An 18686-nucleotide genomic window follows, 5' to 3' on the forward strand; every position below is an offset into this window, starting at 1 on the left:
AGCCGATGCACAGGCAGGGCTATTAATAGAGCTAATAAGCAGCTGTGTGTTCAAATGCAGATTGTGCCTAATTAATAAAAACACTTGTTGACTGTAAACACCAGGTCAAAACTGAACCGAAGTAGCCTCATTCGTAGCTCTTGAAATGAGGAGGTAAAAAGAGCGCAGAAAAGTCCCGCAGGGAAGACCCGTGGCTTGGTGAGAGGCCACGAGCTTGGCATGTGGAAGATTTCCTGGCATCTTCACCGAAGGACCAAGAGCCCAAATCTGGCCCGCCACCAACCACCCACTGCACATTTCCCCTGGAGATTTTACAAGCCTTGATGTGTGCAGGGATGGATGGAGGAGGGAAAACTCGCGACTGGGAGCGGCCGCCAAGACCACATAACACCGGTCTTGAAAGACCTACATTGGCTCCCAGTACATTTCCAAGCACAATTCAAAGTGTTGGTGCTGACCTTTAAAGCCCTAAACAGCCTTGGCCCAGTATACCTGAAGGAACGTCTCCACCTCCATTATTCTGCCTGGACACCGAGGTCCAGCGCCGAGGGCCTTCTGGCGGTTCCCTCGCTATGAGAAGCCAAGTTACAGGGAACCAGGCAGAGGGCCTTCTCGGTGGTGGCGCCCGCCCTGTGAAATGCCCTCCCGTCAGATGTCAAGGAAATAAGCAACTACCTGACTTTTAGAAGCCATCCAATGACAATCCTGTTTAGGGAGGTTTTTAATGTTTGATGTTTTATCGTGCTTTTAATATTCTGTTGGGAGCCGCCCAGAGTGGCTGGGGAAACCCTGCCAGATGGGCGGGGTATAAGTAATAAATTACAGTGGTACCTCGGGTTACAGACGCTTCAGGTTACATATGCTTCAGGTTACAGACTCCACTAACCCAGAAATATTACCTTGGGTTAAGAACTTTGCTTCAGGATGAGAACAGAAATTGAGCGGCAGCAGCTGGAGGCCCCATTAGCTAAAGTCGTGCTTCCGGTTAAGAACAGTTTCAGGACCTCCGGAATGAATTAAGTACTTAACCCGAGGTACCATGGTATTATTATTATAAAACGACGAATGTCTTGTCACACCCACTGTTGTCAGGCAGCCCCTGGGAGGCTTCCCTGGAGGGAACATGGCCCTGGGGCAGAAGAGGGTTTCTCTCAGACATCAAGGCCATGCAGAAAACACCACCTGATGGCATGAAGAGCTGTCGGATTTGACAACCAAATCTCCGCAGGTTGGACCAGCAGCCTGACCTTCAATTCCAGTTGTTGGTAGTTGCAAACGGGGAGAGCACAGCGGTCCTCAAGTCCTGCTTGCTGTTTTCCCACAGAGAACATAAGGGCATAAGTAGAGCCTGCTGGATCAGGACCCACCTAGTCCAGCTTCCTGTTTTCCTAGTGGCAAACCAGATGCCTGTGGAAAACCCGCAAGCAGGATCTGAGCACAAGAGCAATTCTCCTTTTCTGTGGTTTCCAGCAAGTGGTCTTCAGTAGCATTGCTGCCTCCTGTGATAGGAATTTTGAGGTCTTGTTGTTGTTTAGTCGTTTAGTCGTGTCCGACTCTTCGTGACCCCATGGACCAGAGCACGCCAGGCATTCCTGTCTTCCACTGCCTCCCACAGTTTGGTCAAACTCATGCTGGTAGCTTCGAGAACACTATCCAACCATCTTGTCCTCTGTTGTCCCCTTCTCCTTGTGCCCTCCATCTTTCCCAACATCAGGGTCTTTTCCAGGGAGTCTTCTCTTCTCATGAAGTGGCCAAAGTATTGGAGCCTCAGCTTCAGGATCTGTCCTTCCAGTGAGCACTCAGGGCTGATTTCCTTCAGAATGGAGAGGTTTGATCTTCTTGCAGTCCATGGGACTCTCAAGAGTCTCCTCCAGCACCATAATTCAGATATATGTTAAATGTTCATAAATGTACCAACCAAGCACGTACATAGATCAGCATAGGAAGACCGACCTGGAACCGTTTTTTATTCCGAAACTGACCTCAGTTATTTCTCTGCATGGTCAAAGTGGGAAACCTCCCCATTGTCTCTTTCCTCTTAAGGGCACATTTAAGAAAGGAATAAGGTGTGACCCTGACCTGGCCCAGGAACTAAGTGTTTATCATTACAAAAAACTGGCCAGGCTCCCCAGGCAATCCAATCAAGTGACCATTAAACAGGTAACCTGGCAGACAGGAGGTAAACAAAGCACTAAGATTTCTGCTGTAGACCGCCCTTTCTGTGATGTACGTATGATGTTTCTGGGGGTGGTCTTGATCTACAGGGTGGCAATTTCAAAAGTCTATATAAGGGCTTAAGGGACGTGGGTGGCGCTGTGGGTAAAAGCCTCAGCGCCTAGGGCTTGCCGATCGAAAGGTCGGCGGTTCGAATCCCCGCGGCGGGGTGCGCTCCCGTTGTTCGGTCCCAGCGCCTGCCAACCTAGCAGTTCGAAAGCACTCCCGGGTGCAAGTAGATAAATAGGGACCGCTTACAAGCGGGAAGGTAAACGGCGTTTCCGTGTGCGGCTTTGGCTCGCCAGATGCAGCTTGTCACGCGGGCCACGTGACCCGGAAGTGTCTCCGGACAGCGCTGGCCCCCGGCCTCTAGAGTGAGATGAGCGCACAACCCTAGAGTCTGTCAAGACTGGCCCGTACGGGCAGGGGTACCTTTACCTTTATATAAGGGCTTGCACACCATTGTTCTGGGTCCCTCCTCCCTCCTGAGTGTGGTGAGTGAGGACTCTATTGCAACAGATCAATAAAGATTAGGCTTACTAGCTGCTTTGCTTCTCAATATTCTCTGGTTGGCCTCTGTTATTTTCTCTTACCAATAGGGAACCTACATAAGGACTCTATATGGGCTCTTGGATACCCCATAAGGAAAAAAAAGGGCAGATTTTTGTTTACAACATTCCCGTTTGTGGAGGCAGAGCAGAAGCATCCCTCAATAGCCCTCGCCTCATCCATGAATTTGGCTAATCCTGTGCTTTTGAATTATGGTGCTGGAGGAGACTCTTGAGAGTCCCATGGACTGCAAGAAGATCAAACCACTCCATTCTTATGGAAATCAGCCCTGAGTGCTCACTGGAAGGACAGATCCTGAAGCTGAGGCTCCAATACTTTGGCCACCTCATGAGAAGAGAAGACTCCTTGGAAAAGACCCTGATGTTGGGAAAGATGGAGGGCACAAGGAGAAGGGGACGACAGAGGACGAGATGGTTGGACAATGTTCTCGAAGGTACCAGCATGAGTTTCACCAAACTGCGGGAGGCAGTGGAAGACAGGAGTGCCTGGCGTGCTCTGGTCCATGGGGTCACGAAGAGTCGGACATGACTAAACGACTAAACAACAACAACAATTTAAAACAGTCCACATTGGTGGCAGGGATCTCCTGCCTATCATATCACCTCTTTCTTGCCCTTTCTCTAAACCAGGGTTTCCCAAACTTGGGTCTCCGACTGGTTTTGGACTACAATTCCCATCATCCCTGACCTGTTAGCTAGGGATGATGGGAGTTGTACTCCAAAAACAGCTGGGGACCCACACTGCGGAAACAAACTGCTCTGAACTAAAAAGGCCCGAGCGCTGCAAGTTTTCTTCATAGGGGAATTGCTCCATCCCTCCTCAATGATTTTGATCCTTTTCCAATTCAGCAATATCCCTTTTGAGGCGAGGCAGCTAGGCAATCTAGCTGGCACCTTTGCTTGACTTGAAGGGCTGTTGTCAGTCCATAGCTGTCAAGTATCCCTTATTTGGCAGGACAGTCCCTTATCCCAGCACCATGTCCCGCTGCTGTCCCTTATTCATGATGTCCCTTAAATTTCCCGGGTTTCAAAGGAAGCAGCTCCTCTCCTTCTCTCCCTGCCAGCCAGGGAGGAGGGAGGCTCCAACTGTGCTGCTTGGCAGCGTTGCTCACCCAATAAGGAGTCTAAGAACAACTGGGGGGTGGAGCTTGCATGCCTTGTGCCGATCAAATTGGCCGCGTTGCCTGGGGACTTGCCTTTGCTCAGCGCTTCCCAGCGGAGAGGTGCCGGTGGTTTTCCTTGCTGCATCCCTTTGCCGGGTTGATACGGAACCACCGCTTGATGCTTCGTTTGGCTGCTGGTTGACTAAAATCCCTTATTTTGGCTGCTGATCCCTTATTTTCAAATCTGTAAGTTGACAGCTATGTGTCAGTCTGATCTGACAGCCAGACTCTTCTTTGGTTCTGAGGAACAGCAGAGAAGCAGATAAACTTGCCCAAGTCTTCAAGATGCACACATATGTCTACAATTGTGTCATTATTTAACAATCTCTGCCAAACTGACCTCATTTTTTTTTTTTTGAGGGATTGAAATGTCACGTCTGTTGCTACCAAACCCTTTCATCTCTTGATAGTATGTCTTGTTTTGACTCAAGTCTCAACTTTTCCAGTCATCCAGAAAAATCAAACTCAGCGTCTTTAATTCAGAGACGAATCTAGAGAAACGTCCTACCTTTTCTCTTACGGGTGAGCCAGAATCAGGGCTCTCGGAGGGCCTCAGAAGGAGATGAGACGTCTCAGAAATAAATGCTTCACGGAATATTATGGTTTGAAGAATCGTCGAGCAGGATTTGAATTATGAGCAACAGAAAGAATGAGAGACTATTGTGTTGTTATGATGTAAAATGAGGGGAGAAGACGGGATGCAGCAAAGAGGGGATAAGAAAAGCATCATGGAAAATGGGGTGGGAAGTCAATAATATATAAAGATTTTTTTAAAAATACGTATTGGAATTGTATGTGGAATTTCTTGAAGTTTAATAAAATAATTTTGGTTTAAAAAAGAAATAGATGCTTCACAGTGGCTGAAATCCTACGCTTGCTTCCCTGAGAGTAAACGCTGCTGCACACTGCACGAGTTTGTGACTAAGGCTTTGTACGCCTTTCTGTTTACACCGGTTCCAGAATGTTCCTTTCATCCCCTGCAAGGAAAGTTTGCAGGGTCTGAGGCTTTTTAGCTTAGAGAAAAGGCGAGCGACATGATAGAGTGGGGAAGCTTTGGCCCGCAAGATGTTGCTGAACTGCAAATCCCATCAGCGCTAGCAAACAGAGCTGATGGTCAGGAATGAGCACTGAGGGGAACAGGATGCTGGACTAGAGGGGTCACTGCCTGGCCTGATCCAGCAACCAGGCTTTTCTTAGGGGCTAAAGAATTTGTCTAACCCTTTCTAAAGCACATGGGTTTTGCCAGATCTTGTGGCAGGGAGTTCCATCAGCTGTTTTGCCCCCCCCCGACCACCTCATTCTTTTTAAGGCCTCAGATGGAATCAAAATAGAAACCACGACAAAACCACCAGTCATCTCCCCCTCCTAAAACCGCGCCTGAAACTATTTCCCCTTTCTTTTGAGAAACAACACTCAAGTCCTGGTCATTATGTGGAGAGTTCCACCATATTTCAATGTCTTGTGCATTATTTTGGATGTATTTAGAAACACAGACTCCGCCCTGCTCAATGCAGGAGAAACATGCAGCCTCTCAGCTTTTAATTATGGCTTTTGTCTTTCTGCCTTTCTAGGGATCGGGTCACTTGCCTTGCTTGGGGCTGGTCATCGGGTCCAACAAAGAACCCCTACGGTGCTGCTACCAATGTCCCTCAGGTCAGTACCTCTGGAATCATAGAGATTAAGGGGATCTGCAAAGGGCACATTCCAGTCTGGCAAAATCTATTGGGGCAGGAAGCAGTATCAATGAGAGGGTGTGGCTTGGATAGAAGAGGGTGTGGCCTGCGGAGAGTCCTGAGGGCCAGGGAGAGAATCCTGGAGGGCCACACATGTCTTTCTGGCCAGAGGTCCTTAACCCTTTGCTGACTGTCTTTCTATCCCCCTCTCAGCACCTGTTCCCAGGTCAGCTCATAACACTGTAAAAGTGCAACATTGGAAATGAGTTTAAATATCATTATTCCTCCTTATTTATTCTCTCAGATTTATTTCATAAAACTTACATACCGCTTGGTTGTAGAGAACTTCAAGGTGGTTGAGAAGAAGAATAACGCAGTAAGATGATTAGCAGAAGCAATTAGATCGCTGGGAGAGCGGAATTAAAACCAGCAATGAATTAAAAACACACGTTCTAAACATCTGGGCACGCTCGTCTGAACAAGGATATTTTTAGCAGGTGCCGAGAAAAGCACAGCGAAGACGGCTGCCTGATGTCAAGTGGCAGGGAGTTCCAAAGTGCGGCTTCTGCCACACTAAAAATGAAGTTCTTGCAAATGTGGAAGGAACTGCTATGCAGCAGTTGTAACAGGGCCGGATCCGTGGATCGAAGTGGTCGGGTGCACAGATGTGGGCAAGGAGATTTTGCTGTGCTTTAGTTATTGAACTCTCAGAAACCGACGTGAGCAGTCTTAGTTGTGGTTTCTTCATTAAAACCAGAGAGATGTGGTCTGTCACGCCAGAAGGGGGAGCTTCCCTCCCTCCGGAAATATGGTGCTTTTGGGGGGCTGTCTGAGGTGAGCTGGGTGACTCACCAAAGTTTGCAAACTCTGCGGCCTTGGAAGCCAAGCCCCAAAACTCCCCTCGAGGAACTTAAGAGAACTCTGTGGGTGGGGGGTGTTTTTACTGTCTTTCTAGAGGAAATTTCTGACATTTTCTCCTTCTGACGGTTCTTTTTTCTGTTGGGTTTGAACGGCGCGCTGTCAGGGGCTGGTGTTAAATAGAAGGGTGTTCCCCTTCTAGTCCTGGGTGCTGAAATAGAGATGTATAATCCGGTCAGGACCCCTTTTAAGGCTTTGTTTTTCCTGCAGTTGGTCAGTTTCAGCCTGGGCTATGTCACTGCAAGCAGCAGGTACAGGCTTTGCAGGACCTAACACTGCCCCCTATAAGGCTGGGAAGGAGATTTCTGAGTCATGTCAGTGGAGGGAGGGAATAATAATAATAATAATAATAATAATAATAATAATAATAATAATAATGTATTATTTATACCCCACCCATCTGGCTGAGTTTCCCCAGCCACTCTGGGCAGCTTCCAATCAAATGTTTAATGCTGTATTGTTTTTTAATGTTAAAAACTTCCCTAAACAGGGCTGCCTTCAGATGTCTTTTAAAGATATGATAGCTACTTATTTCCTTCACATCTGAAGGGAGGACGTTCCACAGGGCGGGAGCCACTACCGAGAAGGCCCTCTGCCTGGTTCCCTGTAGCTTTGCTTCTCGCAATGAGGGAACCGCCAGAAGGCCCTCGGCGCTGGACTTCAGTGTCCGGGCTGGATGATGGAGGTGGAGACGCTCCTTCAGGTATACAGGACTGAGGCGGTTTAGGGCTTTAAAGGTCAGCACCAACACTTTGAATTGTGCTCGGAAACGTACTGGGAGCCAATGTAGGTCTTTCAAGACTGGTGTTATATGGTCTCGCCGGCCGCTCCCAGTCACCAGTCTGGCTGCTGAATTCTGGATTAGTTGTAGTTTCCGGGTCACCTTCAAAGGTAGCCCCACATAGAGCACATTGCAGTAGTCCAAGCGGGAGATAACTAGAGTACTGTCCCCCCAAAACAGTACTTCTTTCTTGTCAGGATTCAACCTCAATCTGTTGTCCGGCATCCATCCTCCAACCACCTTCAGACTCTCACACAGGACCTTCACTACCTTCACTGGTTCTGATTTAAAAGAGAGATAGATCTGGGTGTCATCAACTCTTAAAGGAGCCCCCCGATGGGTTAATAAAGTTCAGGATCCTGAATCTCGCAGGATCTACAATTTTGAAACTTGCTGCACGGCAAGCAAACTTTTAATTAAAAACCTCTCCTTTTACAGTGACACCTTGGGTTGCAAACACCTCGAGTCACAAACACTTTGGGTTACAGACTCCGCTAACCCGGAAGTAGTACCTCGGGTTAAGAACTTTACCTCAGGATGAGAACAGAAATTGTGCGCCAGCAGCGGGAGGCCCCATTAGCTAAAGTGGTGCTTCAGGTTAAGAACAGTTTCTGGTTAAGAACAGACCTCCATAACGAATTAAGTTTGTAACCAGAGGTACCACTATATTCTGATCAAAAATATGTGCCAGCAGAGATGTATTTACCAGGGGCTTTAACAGGCAGCTGGCCTGTCTTACCGCAACATCATCCTCACAAGACAATAAACCAGATTTTAAATGCACAGAAAAGCAACGTTTGGAGAAAACTAAAGAGTCCTCTCCAACCCTCTGACAGTGGGATCTGCAAGGCCCTGGGACTGGGTTAAGAGTGGCTTCCTCTCAATTTTAATTTTATTTTTAGGATACACCCAGACTGTGACTTGCCCTGCAAATCTCACGGACTGCAAAAAGAACCTGTGCCGAGCTGACCACTACCTGAACGATGCACACGTCACGCCCCGTTGCGAGGCTTGTAAGCAGTGCCTGCCAGGTATTTGCCCCCGGACACCCGCTGCCCTTTGCAGCACACTGCCTTTTCGATTGGCGCCTGGGCTCACCTCCTCCTGCACCAGCCCAGTCCCTCAAGTGTCAAAGTCCATGGTAAAGACTTCAGCATGGTATAAGAAAAATACTGCTCCCTTTCCCTTATGGGGTACCTAAGAGCCCATATAGAGTCCTTAAGTAGGTTCTCTATTGGTAGGAGAAAACAACAGAGGCCAACCAGGGAATATTGAGAAGCAAAGCAGCTAGTAAGCCTAATCTTTATTGATCTGTTGCAATAGAGTCCACAACCTCCAGAGAGGGACCGTTCCACGGTCAAACAGCTCTTACTGTCAGATAGGTTGTTGTTTTTTTCTGATGCCCAGAAAGTTTTTCCTGAGGTTAGACCACCCTGATCTAGAATCTGGGTCCAAAACCCCATTTGGCCACAAAGCTCGCTGGGCAGGCCTCGTTCAGTCGCTTCCTCTCAGCCTAACCTACTTTGCAGGGGCGTTGTGGACTAAAACAGCATCTGTTTGGGTCCTCTCCAACAGACCGCCACCTAGTAGAAAAACGTCCTTGCACCAACCATACCAACCGGGAGTGCCAATGCCAGCCTGGATGGTACTGTAAGGAGCCATCAACGGGCACCTGTATTACCTGCGTCCCGCTGACCACTTGCAAGCCGGGCTCTGGGGTCAAGACCAAAGGTAGGTACTGTTCAGAGTGTATTGTGCTGTTGAGGGTGTATTAACTTATGGTCTGTGTGTGTGTCTTGGGAGCTGCACAGTCAGGGGAAAAACAAGGCTGTCCAGGGTTGTAAAGACTGCGGAGAGAATAATTGGCTGCACTCTTCCCACCTTGGATCAAATCTATGCTTCCAGGTGCCATAAGAAAGCTGCAGAGATAGTGCAGGATAGTGCGCACCCCGGAAATGATCTCTTTCAGCTTCTACCTTCTTGAAGAAGGTACAGGGTTATAAAGACTAGGACTAGCCGCCTGAGAAACAGTTTTTATCCAAATGCGATTTTGGTTTTAAACGCAGTATAAGGTAGTCTCTGTGGGAGTATTTAATTATGGGGTATCAGAGTTTTTAGGGGGTTAACCAGGCTGGGATAGCTGGGATAGCAGGCTTGTTGGTTTTCGAATGTCTGATGTAGATTTTTTCAATTTCGTTGTTCTGTATCGGACAATGACAATAAAGATTATCGTATCGTAAAGCACTTGAGACCCTGTCAGGATTTTGCTTTCGGGAGGAAACGTGTTCTGCCATTGGGCGGAAGGGGAGATCCTGCCATATTTATTCTCATGTTATGAGCCCTTGGGTGAAATTTTCCTACTTATGGGGGCAATAACCCTCATTATGCAATAATAAAAATTAGGGATGCATTTCAACAATCAGTGCCAATCTCCTTTCAGCAAGATCTGCTATTTTCTAGGCAAGTGGCACAAAGGGAAACCCAGAGGTAGAGCATAGCCTTTGTGGCTAGTAGCCATCAATAGTTCTCTCCTCTATGGGTAAATGATTTGGGGTGCTCCAGTATCTCCTTTCAGGGTGACCTAATTTGTGTTTTCCATGAATGTTACGTAACAGAGCCTGCACACTATTTCCTTGCAATGTGTGTGTTCCAGTGTTCCTAAACAACAGCTGCTCCTTGCTGTCCTTCTTCAGAGGGACCTTAGTACAGTGGTACCTCAGGTTACATACGCTTCAGGTTACAGACTCTGCTAACCCAGAAATAGTGCTTCAGGTTAAGAACTTTGCTTCAAGATGAGAACAGAAATCGTGCTCCGGCGGCGCGGTGGCAGCAGCAGGAGGCCCCATTAGCTAAAGTGGTGCTTCAGGTTAAGAACAGTTTCAGGTTAAGAACGGACCTCCACTCTGGGGTTGCGGCGCTCATCTCGCTTTATTGGCCGAGGGAGCCGGCGTACAGCTTCTGGGTCATGTGGCCAGCATGACTAAGCCACTTCTGGCGAACCAGAGCAGTGCACGGAAATGCCGTTTACCTTCCCACCGGAGCGGTAGCTATTTATCTACTTGCGCTTTGATGTGCTTTCGAACTGCTAGGTTGGCAGGAGCAGGGACCGAGCAACGGGAGCTCACCCCGTCATGGGGATTCAAACCGCTGACCTTCTGATCGGCAAGTCCTAGGCTCTGTGGTTTAACGCACAGTGCCACCCGCATCCCTAAATTACAGTCGTCTTTTATCATTATTTTCATCAGGCACCCCTGACACAGATACCATCTGTGAAGAATGCCCTGCGGGTACTTTCTCTGATGAAGATTCCAGCACCCAAACCTGCAAGCCTGACACCGAGTGAGTGATAACTTCCTCTGCAATACTGTATCTAGTGTGTACTTATAGAGCAGGCATCCCCAAACTTGGCCCTCCAGCTGTTTTGGGACTACAACTCCCATCATCCCTAGCTAACAGTGGTCAGGGATGGTGGGAATTGTAGTCCCAAAACAGCTGGAGGGCCGAGTTTGGGGGTGCCTGTTATAGAGGGTCCAATCCTGTGGATAAAAACTAAAACCTAGTGGACTACCTTACAGGGTCGTTTGTAACACTTCTCTTGTTGTATTGGGGTTTCTCTCTCTCTCTCTTTTTTTTACAATAATATTTATTGAGTTTCAAAGAAATATAACACATACTGTAAAACAAATGAAACAAAAATCAAAAAAGAAATAAAACGAATAATACGAGTAACAACAAAAGATGTAACAACAAACACATAAACAATACAAATTAATTAATTAATTAAACTTCCAAGCTCATAAACATATTGCTTGACACTGACAAACTGGAACGTGTCCAGAGGAGGGCAACCAAAATGGTCAAAGGCCTGGAAACGATGCCTTATGAGGAACGGCTAAGGGAGCTGGGCCTGTTTAGCCTGGAGAAGAGGAGGTTAAGGGGTGATATGATAGCCATGTTCAAATATATAAAAGGATGTCACATAGAGGAGGGAGAAAGGATGTTTTCTGCTGCTCCAGAGAAGCGGACACGGAGCAATGGATCCAAACTACAAGAAAGAAGATTCCACCTAAACATTAGGAAGAACTTCCTGACAGTAAGAGCTGTTCGACAGTGGAATTTGCTGCCAAGGAGTGTGGTGGAGTCTCCTTCTTTGGAGGTCTTTAAGCAGAGGCTTGACAACCATATGTCAGGAGTGCTCTGATGGTGTTTCCTGCTTGGCAGGGGGTTGGACTCGATGGCCCTTGTGGTCTCTTCCAACTCTATGATTCTATGATTCCTCTATTTTTTTTTATTTTATTTTTTTTAAATATTTTTTATTGAGTTTCTTTTCTTAGGGTCATAGACACAAGATCGAAGCAAGAAAATACTAGAAACAAAAACAAAGAAAAATGATAAAAAGATTATTACAATCCAACTTTCAACAGTTTTTCCAATATTCCAAATGGACTTCCCCACATCCTCACGACTCTGCGTTCTTTGCCATAAAAGTTTCAGCAATTTGTTACCTTGTTTCTTAACTTACTGTATCTTTCAGTTATTATGTTTCTAATTTCACAATATTATATCCCAACTTTGTACATTTAAAGTTAACATAATAAAATTGTTTCATATTTACCACCTCTTGATTCTATGATTCCTCTAGTCCCTCCCATCTGAATTTCCTTGTAACTGAATGTAGCAGTTTTCCAATATCATTCTTCAAAAACAATTTTCCAATTATAGTCAAATTTCTTAACTTTTCTTAACATTCTAAGTCTCATTTATTTAATTAAATCATAATTTAATCCTAGGCCTATTTAGTGCTTTCAGGTAACTTCTAATTTTTAATGTTACAATATTTATTCAAATAGTCTTTAAATTTCTTCCAATCTTCTTGATATTCCCCTTCTTTCTGGTCGTGGATTCTTCCAGTGAGGTCAGCTAGCTGCATAAAGTCCATCATCTTCATCTGCCATTCTTCCACAGTTGGTAATCCTTGTGTTTTCCACTTCGTGGCTATTAAAATTCAAGCAGCAGTTGTGGCATACAAAAATACCTTTACATCTTTCTTGGGTAATTCAAGACCTAATATTCCTTTTTTAAAAATAATAATTTTTATTAATTTTAACATATAAATTATAATACATACCACAAAACCTCACCACTTATACAATCTTTTTTTGGGGGGGGAGTTCCATCAGCACCTCTGATGATCCACCATTTTGACCACTTCTTATGCATTCCTGGGGACTCGCCTTTGCTCAGCGCTTCCCAGCGGTGGTTTTCCTTGCTGCATCCCCTTTGCCGGGTTCCTGCGCTGTGGGAACCAACGCTTGAGGCTTCGTTTGGCTGCTGGCTGGGCTTTCTGCCTTTGGCTCGGAGGGGCTCAGAAGCTGAACATACCTGTGCCTGGAAAATCCCTTATTTTGGCTGCTGATCCCTTATTTTTGAGGCTGCTGGTCCCTTATTTTCAAATCTGTCAGCTATGATAAAAACAGCTTACATTCTTTCCTGTTTATATCACTTCCTACAATGCCCAGTAAAAATGCTTCTGGTTTCTTTATAAATGTATATTTCAACATTCTTTTCATCTCATTATATATCATTTCCCAGAAGTCCTTCACCTTGGGACAGGTCCACCACATGTGATAAAAGTGTTTTTTTCTCTCCCTCCTTCTCATCCGCCCCCAGTTGTGCCAAGTTAAACAAGGTCCCTCAGGGCCAAGGGGCAACCACACAGGACGAAAGCTGCCTGGACCACTCGTCTGGGCAGTCAACACCGCTGGAGGGCACAACTGCCATTCACCTGGACCCCTCGCTGGACAGCGTCCTCAGCACAACGGTCAGCGAAGGCAGAGGCGGATTCAACTCCACCCACATCTTGCCTGTGAAGAAACCAAACAGAGGTTTGCAAATGGTGTTGGTTGGCAGGCAGGTACGGGGACAAATCAAGAGTTAGGCCTCGTCTGTGCTGTAAATTTAAAGCTGTATCGTACCTCTTTAAGCAGTCATGGCACCCTCCCATCAGATGTCAAAGAAATAAACAACTACAGTGGTACCTCAGGTTACATACGCTTCAGGTTACAGACTCCGCTAACCCAGAAACAGTGCTTCAGGTTAAGAACTTCGCTTCAGGATGAGAACAGAAATTGTGTTCCGGCAGCGCAGCGGCAGCAGGAGGCCCTATTAGCTAAAGTGGTGCTTCAGGTTCAGAACAGTTTCAGGTTAAGAACGGACCTCTGGAACGAATTAAGTACTTAACCCGAGGTACCACTGTATTGGACTTTTAGAAGACATCTGAAGTCAGCCCTGTTTAGGGGAGCTTTTAATATTTGATGAATCATTGTATTTTAATATTCTGCTGGAAGCCGCCCAGAGTGGCTGGGGGAAACCCAGCCAGATGGGCGGGGTATAAATAATAAATTATTATTATTATTCATGGCTTCCACCCAAAGAATCCTGGGAAATCCTGTTTAAAGTGGTACAATGCAGCTTTAAAATTAAAGTGCCAATGGGGTCTGCGTCTTCAAAGCACTGTCCACTCTTTCCCGAAAGCAAACTGCAAAAACGTCGGCTGCTTTTCTCTTTTCTGTGACTTTGTTTAGAACTGTGTTTTTGTGTTTCGAAAAGCTGAACTTCTGCACTGAGTAGATCCAGTCGCTGGGTCAAGAAAAGCGCTGCCCAGTCACCCTTCCCTCCTGTGAAGTACCAGGGCGAGTCACAGTAATTTCAGAGACACAATATTTAAAAACAGTTGGCAAGGAAGATCAGTGTGATCTGATCTGATCCCCTGGCTCCCAGGGAAAACCCTAGTGCCCGCGTTCTGGATCAAGTAAAGTTTTCCTGACTGTCTCCCAGGGCAGCCCACAATGCATTACAGTAGTCTAGTGTTGAGGAGTCAAGGGCCTGGAACAGCCAATTGCCTCAACTAAAAATCCCCCAAATCTATATCTATAGAGTTATCAAAGAGATGAACAACTGCAGTGGTACCTCGGGTTAAGTACTTAATTCGTTCCGGAGGTCCGTACTTAACCTGAAACTGTTCTTAACCTGAAGCACCACTTTAGCTAATGGGGCCTCCTGCTGCTACCGCACCGCCGGAGCACGATTTCGCCGGAGCACAGGTTACAGACTCCGCTAACCCAGAAATAATACCTTGGGTTAAGAACTTTGCTTCAGGATGAGAACAGAAATCGTGCTCCGGTGGCGTGGCGGCAGCAGGAGGCCCCATTAGCTAAAGTGGTGCTTCAGGTTAAGAACAGTTTCAGCTTAAGAACGGACCTTCAGAACGAATTAAGTTCTTAACCCGAGGTACCACTGTATATTTCTTCCTCACCCTTTCCTCTCATCCCTTGCCCATTCCTCTGTGTGTCTTTGGCTTTTCAGGGGAGACTGATTTCGCCCTCTTGGTTGCTGTCCTCCTTTCCGTGTTGGTCCTGTTTGCCGGCTTGGTGATGTTCTGGTGGAGGAGGTTTTGCAAGGCGTGGATCGTCCCCCATGCAGCGAAGAGTGAGCTGACCTTCTTCCACAGGAAATCTATGCTCAATCTTCAAGGTGCTGGTTATTATAAGAGAGAGATATATATAATAACATATCACATTGTTAACAACCCAGACGTGCAGTGACAGTGTAAAGGTAAAGGGACCCCTGACCATTAGGTACAGTCTTGGACGACTCTGGGGTTGCGGCGCTCATCTCGCTTTATTGGCCGAGGGAGCCGGCGTACAGCTTCCGGGTCATGTGGCCAGCAGGACTAAGCCGCTTCTGGTGAACCAGAGCAGCGCACGGAAACGCCGTTTACCTTTCCGCCAGAGTGGAACCTATTTATCTACTTGCACTTTGGTGTGCTTTCGAACTGCTAGGTTGGCAGGAGCAGGGACCGAGCAATGGAAGCTCACCCCGTTGCGGGGATTCAAACCGCCAACCTTCGGATCGGCAAGTCCTCGGCTCTGTGGTTTAACCCACAGCGCCACCCGCGTCCCTTGACAGGGTATTACGTCATACTATATACAAACCAAACACCCAGTAAATAGGAAAGAAAGAACAGTAAACATTCCAATTTATAACTGAGACATGATGAGCATCCAAGTCAGAAACATAGGAAATAAAATCCCACCAGATGTCAAAAAAGTGTTCTGGATCCTTCAAACACCCCCCCCCCCCCCGGGAAACATGCAGTTTACGTGTAGTTTTTGCCGCAGCGGCCAAAGTCCAGAAGTTCTTATGCCGCACTGCTAAAAGATTAAATACAATAAACTCTGCTTATAGAAATGAGAGACACAGAGGCATACCAACAAATGAACGTGTTTGCATTAGGGGATGTCCTGAAGTAGATGACCTTATGCATTATATCTTGTGCTGCCCCTTATATAATGAAGCAAGAGAACAATTTTTAGCACTTGTAATGACAAGGTCCCCTAGCCAGAACCCCTCTGACATTATTTTATATCTCCTCGCAGACACAGATAAGTATGTGACCTGGCGTGTAGCATGCTTTGCAGCTGCCGCTAGGAAAATTAGAGCTAATTATATAGCCAAGACAGCCACCAACTGTAATGGAGATGAATTTATTTGACCCTATCTACATCAAGCTATATTCTATCTTTATCACCAAACTCTGAATATAATTGCACATTTTATTAATTAACTTTATTTCTTAATATATTAGTGGCCATGTGACAATTTTAACCTATAAATTTTATTGTTTAATGCTTTAACCTGTATATTAAGGTACTTTTATAGCTCTGTTTAGAGTAGGTAATGTCTTGATAATATAAATGTTTCAAGTTTTTTGTATCAATCCAGTATATTGTCTTTCAATTGTTGAATGATTCTGTGTACATTGCGGCAGCCTTTGGCTATGTGCAATAAAACTGACTGACTGACACAGCCAAAAGCATATTTATTGAGGTTTTCCATTGCTGAGCTCTTGAAATCCCGGGGGAAGCTAATGTCCATGTCAAAAGCTCTTTAGAGAGACAAGAGTTCATGTTGCCTGCCCACAAATTCAGTAAATGACGGAAGAGCTCTGGTCGAGTTGGGCTCTTGTCATGACTTCATTGCAACAGTAGGTGGCACAGTTCCCTTTGTTTTGGGCACCATGATGCAACTTATAATATTTTGAGTACTTTCAGGTGCCCCCTGTCCTAGGAGCTCAGTGTAGCCCATCATGCATTGCTTTGCGTGAATATCGGAGGAACATAGGACGCCATAGGTCCATCTAGCTCAGTATTGCCTGCACGGGCTGGCAGCTGCTCTCCAGGATTTCTGGCAAGGACCATCGCCGGCCCTACCTGGGGGTGCTGAGTCCAGAGGCTCTGTTTAAGCTCAGAGCCGTTGACAAATGTTCTCTATGGGTTTTCCTAATCCATTTTTATTATTTTTATCTGTAGAGTTCATAAAAATTATACTACTACTTTTTTTTATAAAAAACACAGCAATAAATGAAAAACAGATTAAAGGACACATCAGCCTTCTACATGTCTGGGTAAAGGTAAAGGACCCCTGACCATTAGGTCTAGTCGTGACCGACTCTGGGGTTGCAGCGCTCATCTTGCTTTATTGGCTGAGGGAGCCGGCATACAGCTTCCGGGTCATGTGGCCAGCATGACTAAGCCGCTTGTGGCGAACCAGAGCAGCGCACGGAAACGCCGTTTACCTTCCCGCCGGAGCGGCACCTACCGTATTTTTCGCTCTATAAGACGCACCAGACCACAAGACGCACCTAGTTTTTGGAGGAGGAAAACAAGAAAAAAAATATTCTGAATCTCAGAAGCCAGAACAGCAAGAGGGATCGCTGTGCAGTGAAAGCAGCAATCCCTCTTGCTGTTCTGGCTTCTGGGATAGCTGCACAGCCTGCATTCGCTCCATAAGACGCACACACAATTCCCCATACTTTTTAGGAGGGAAAAAGTGAGTCTTATAGAGCAAAAAATACGGTATTTATTTACTTGCACTTTGACGTGCTTTCAAACTGCTAGGTTGGCAGGAGCAGGGACCGAGCAACGGGAGCTCACCCCGTCGCGGGGATTCGAACCGCCAGCCTTCTTATCGGCAAGACCTAGGCTCTGTGGTTTAACCCACAGCGCCACCCGCATCTGGGTAGGCTTGCCTAAACCATACTGTTTTTGGCCGGTGCCAAAAAGAGTACAGTGATGGATCGTACTTGATGTCACTAAAAACATCATCTGCTAGAAACATTTTGTTTTGGTGAAAGCCTATATCATGTAGAACGCCGGCAGGTGTTTTAATCTGCCTGCCACTTATTTTAATTAATTTTGAATAGTTTTTTTTACCTGCTTTTAACTGATAGTTTCATGCTTTTATTCTTTTTGTAAACCACTGATGGGATTTTGCTTTTTTTGTTGTTGTTTTACAATCATGTACACATTTCATGAAATATAAATGCATATAAATTTTATGAAATAAATAAAAAACAATCTCTCCTTCTTTAAAAATAATTTGAAAGTCTGAGGCCATCAATTATCTTCTTTGGCAGAAACCTTTCCTAATTAAAGAATGGCATGCTTTGTTTGTGTAGGGAGAGGGAAACCTTTTGGGATTGCCATCTCCAGAAATTAATGCAGAAACGTTGAATGGCGAGAGATTTAATCCCTCCTCTCATTTTCTCTCTCTTTTGCAGCCTCTAACCCGGCGAAGATTTGCGAAGTAAGTATGATCCCTTGCCTTGCAATTCAGCATATCGAGGGGTGAAATAAAGCTTTCTGTTTCCAGCTGTTGCTATTTAAAAAACTGTTCAGGAACCACTGGAGCTAAGAAAAGAAGGGGAGGGCAAGAAGAAATACCGTAGAAAGAGGAATGGCAGGCTAAACTGATGGACTATGCGGAGATGGCGAAATTGACAGAAATGATCCGAAACCAGGAAGATCAAGTATTTGAAAAGGACTGGAATAAATTCTTACTTTGTTTAAAAGATCACTGTAAAAATTTAAAGTCACTGGCAAGTACTGGAACAAGTTACTTACAGGTTTTGGCGCTTGCGCATGCACAGAAGCACTAAATCGTGCTTTGCGCCTTCGCAGAAGCACCGAATTGCAACCCACACGTGCGCAGACGCAGCGTTGCGGGTTGCGGATATGCTTCCCGCACGGATCACGTTTGCAACCCGAGCGTCCACTGCAATGTGCAATTTTACTACATTTTACTTGTGATTTATATTGTGTGGCGAGTTCCCGCCCCACCCCCCAGGTGGAAATAATGACACATCACAATTATTAAGGTTAATGGGCTAAAAAAGGCCACAACTTTACTGGTTACAGGTGACGAGCGGTACAGTGGCACCTCGGGTTAAGAACTTAATTCGTTCTGGAGGTCTGTTCTTAACTTGAAACTGTTCTTAACCTGAAGCACCACTTTAGCTAATGGGGCC

At 46.0% G+C, this 18686-nt stretch overlaps 1 protein-coding gene across 1 annotated transcript in view; it reads left to right on the plus strand.

Moving 5' to 3' along the window:
* The window catches only part of TNFRSF8 (TNF receptor superfamily member 8), a 28052-nt gene that overhangs the window by 6339 nt on the left and 3027 nt on the right, over positions 1 to 18686 (plus strand). Inside the window, exons 3-9 of the mRNA XM_077930927.1 lie at positions 5518 to 5599; positions 8221 to 8349; positions 8894 to 9049; positions 10564 to 10657; positions 12989 to 13232; positions 14575 to 14851; positions 17940 to 17965. Of these exons, the coding sequence (XP_077787053.1) occupies positions 5518 to 5599; positions 8221 to 8349; positions 8894 to 9049; positions 10564 to 10657; positions 12989 to 13232; positions 14575 to 14851; positions 17940 to 17965 (1008 nt within the window). The remainder of the gene's footprint in view (positions 1 to 5517; positions 5600 to 8220; positions 8350 to 8893; positions 9050 to 10563; positions 10658 to 12988; positions 13233 to 14574; positions 14852 to 17939; positions 17966 to 18686) is intronic.

The sequence above is a fragment of the Podarcis muralis genome, chromosome 7 (assembly GCF_964188315.1).
Source record: "Podarcis muralis chromosome 7, rPodMur119.hap1.1, whole genome shotgun sequence".
Taxonomy (NCBI): Eukaryota; Metazoa; Chordata; class Lepidosauria; order Squamata; family Lacertidae; genus Podarcis; species Podarcis muralis.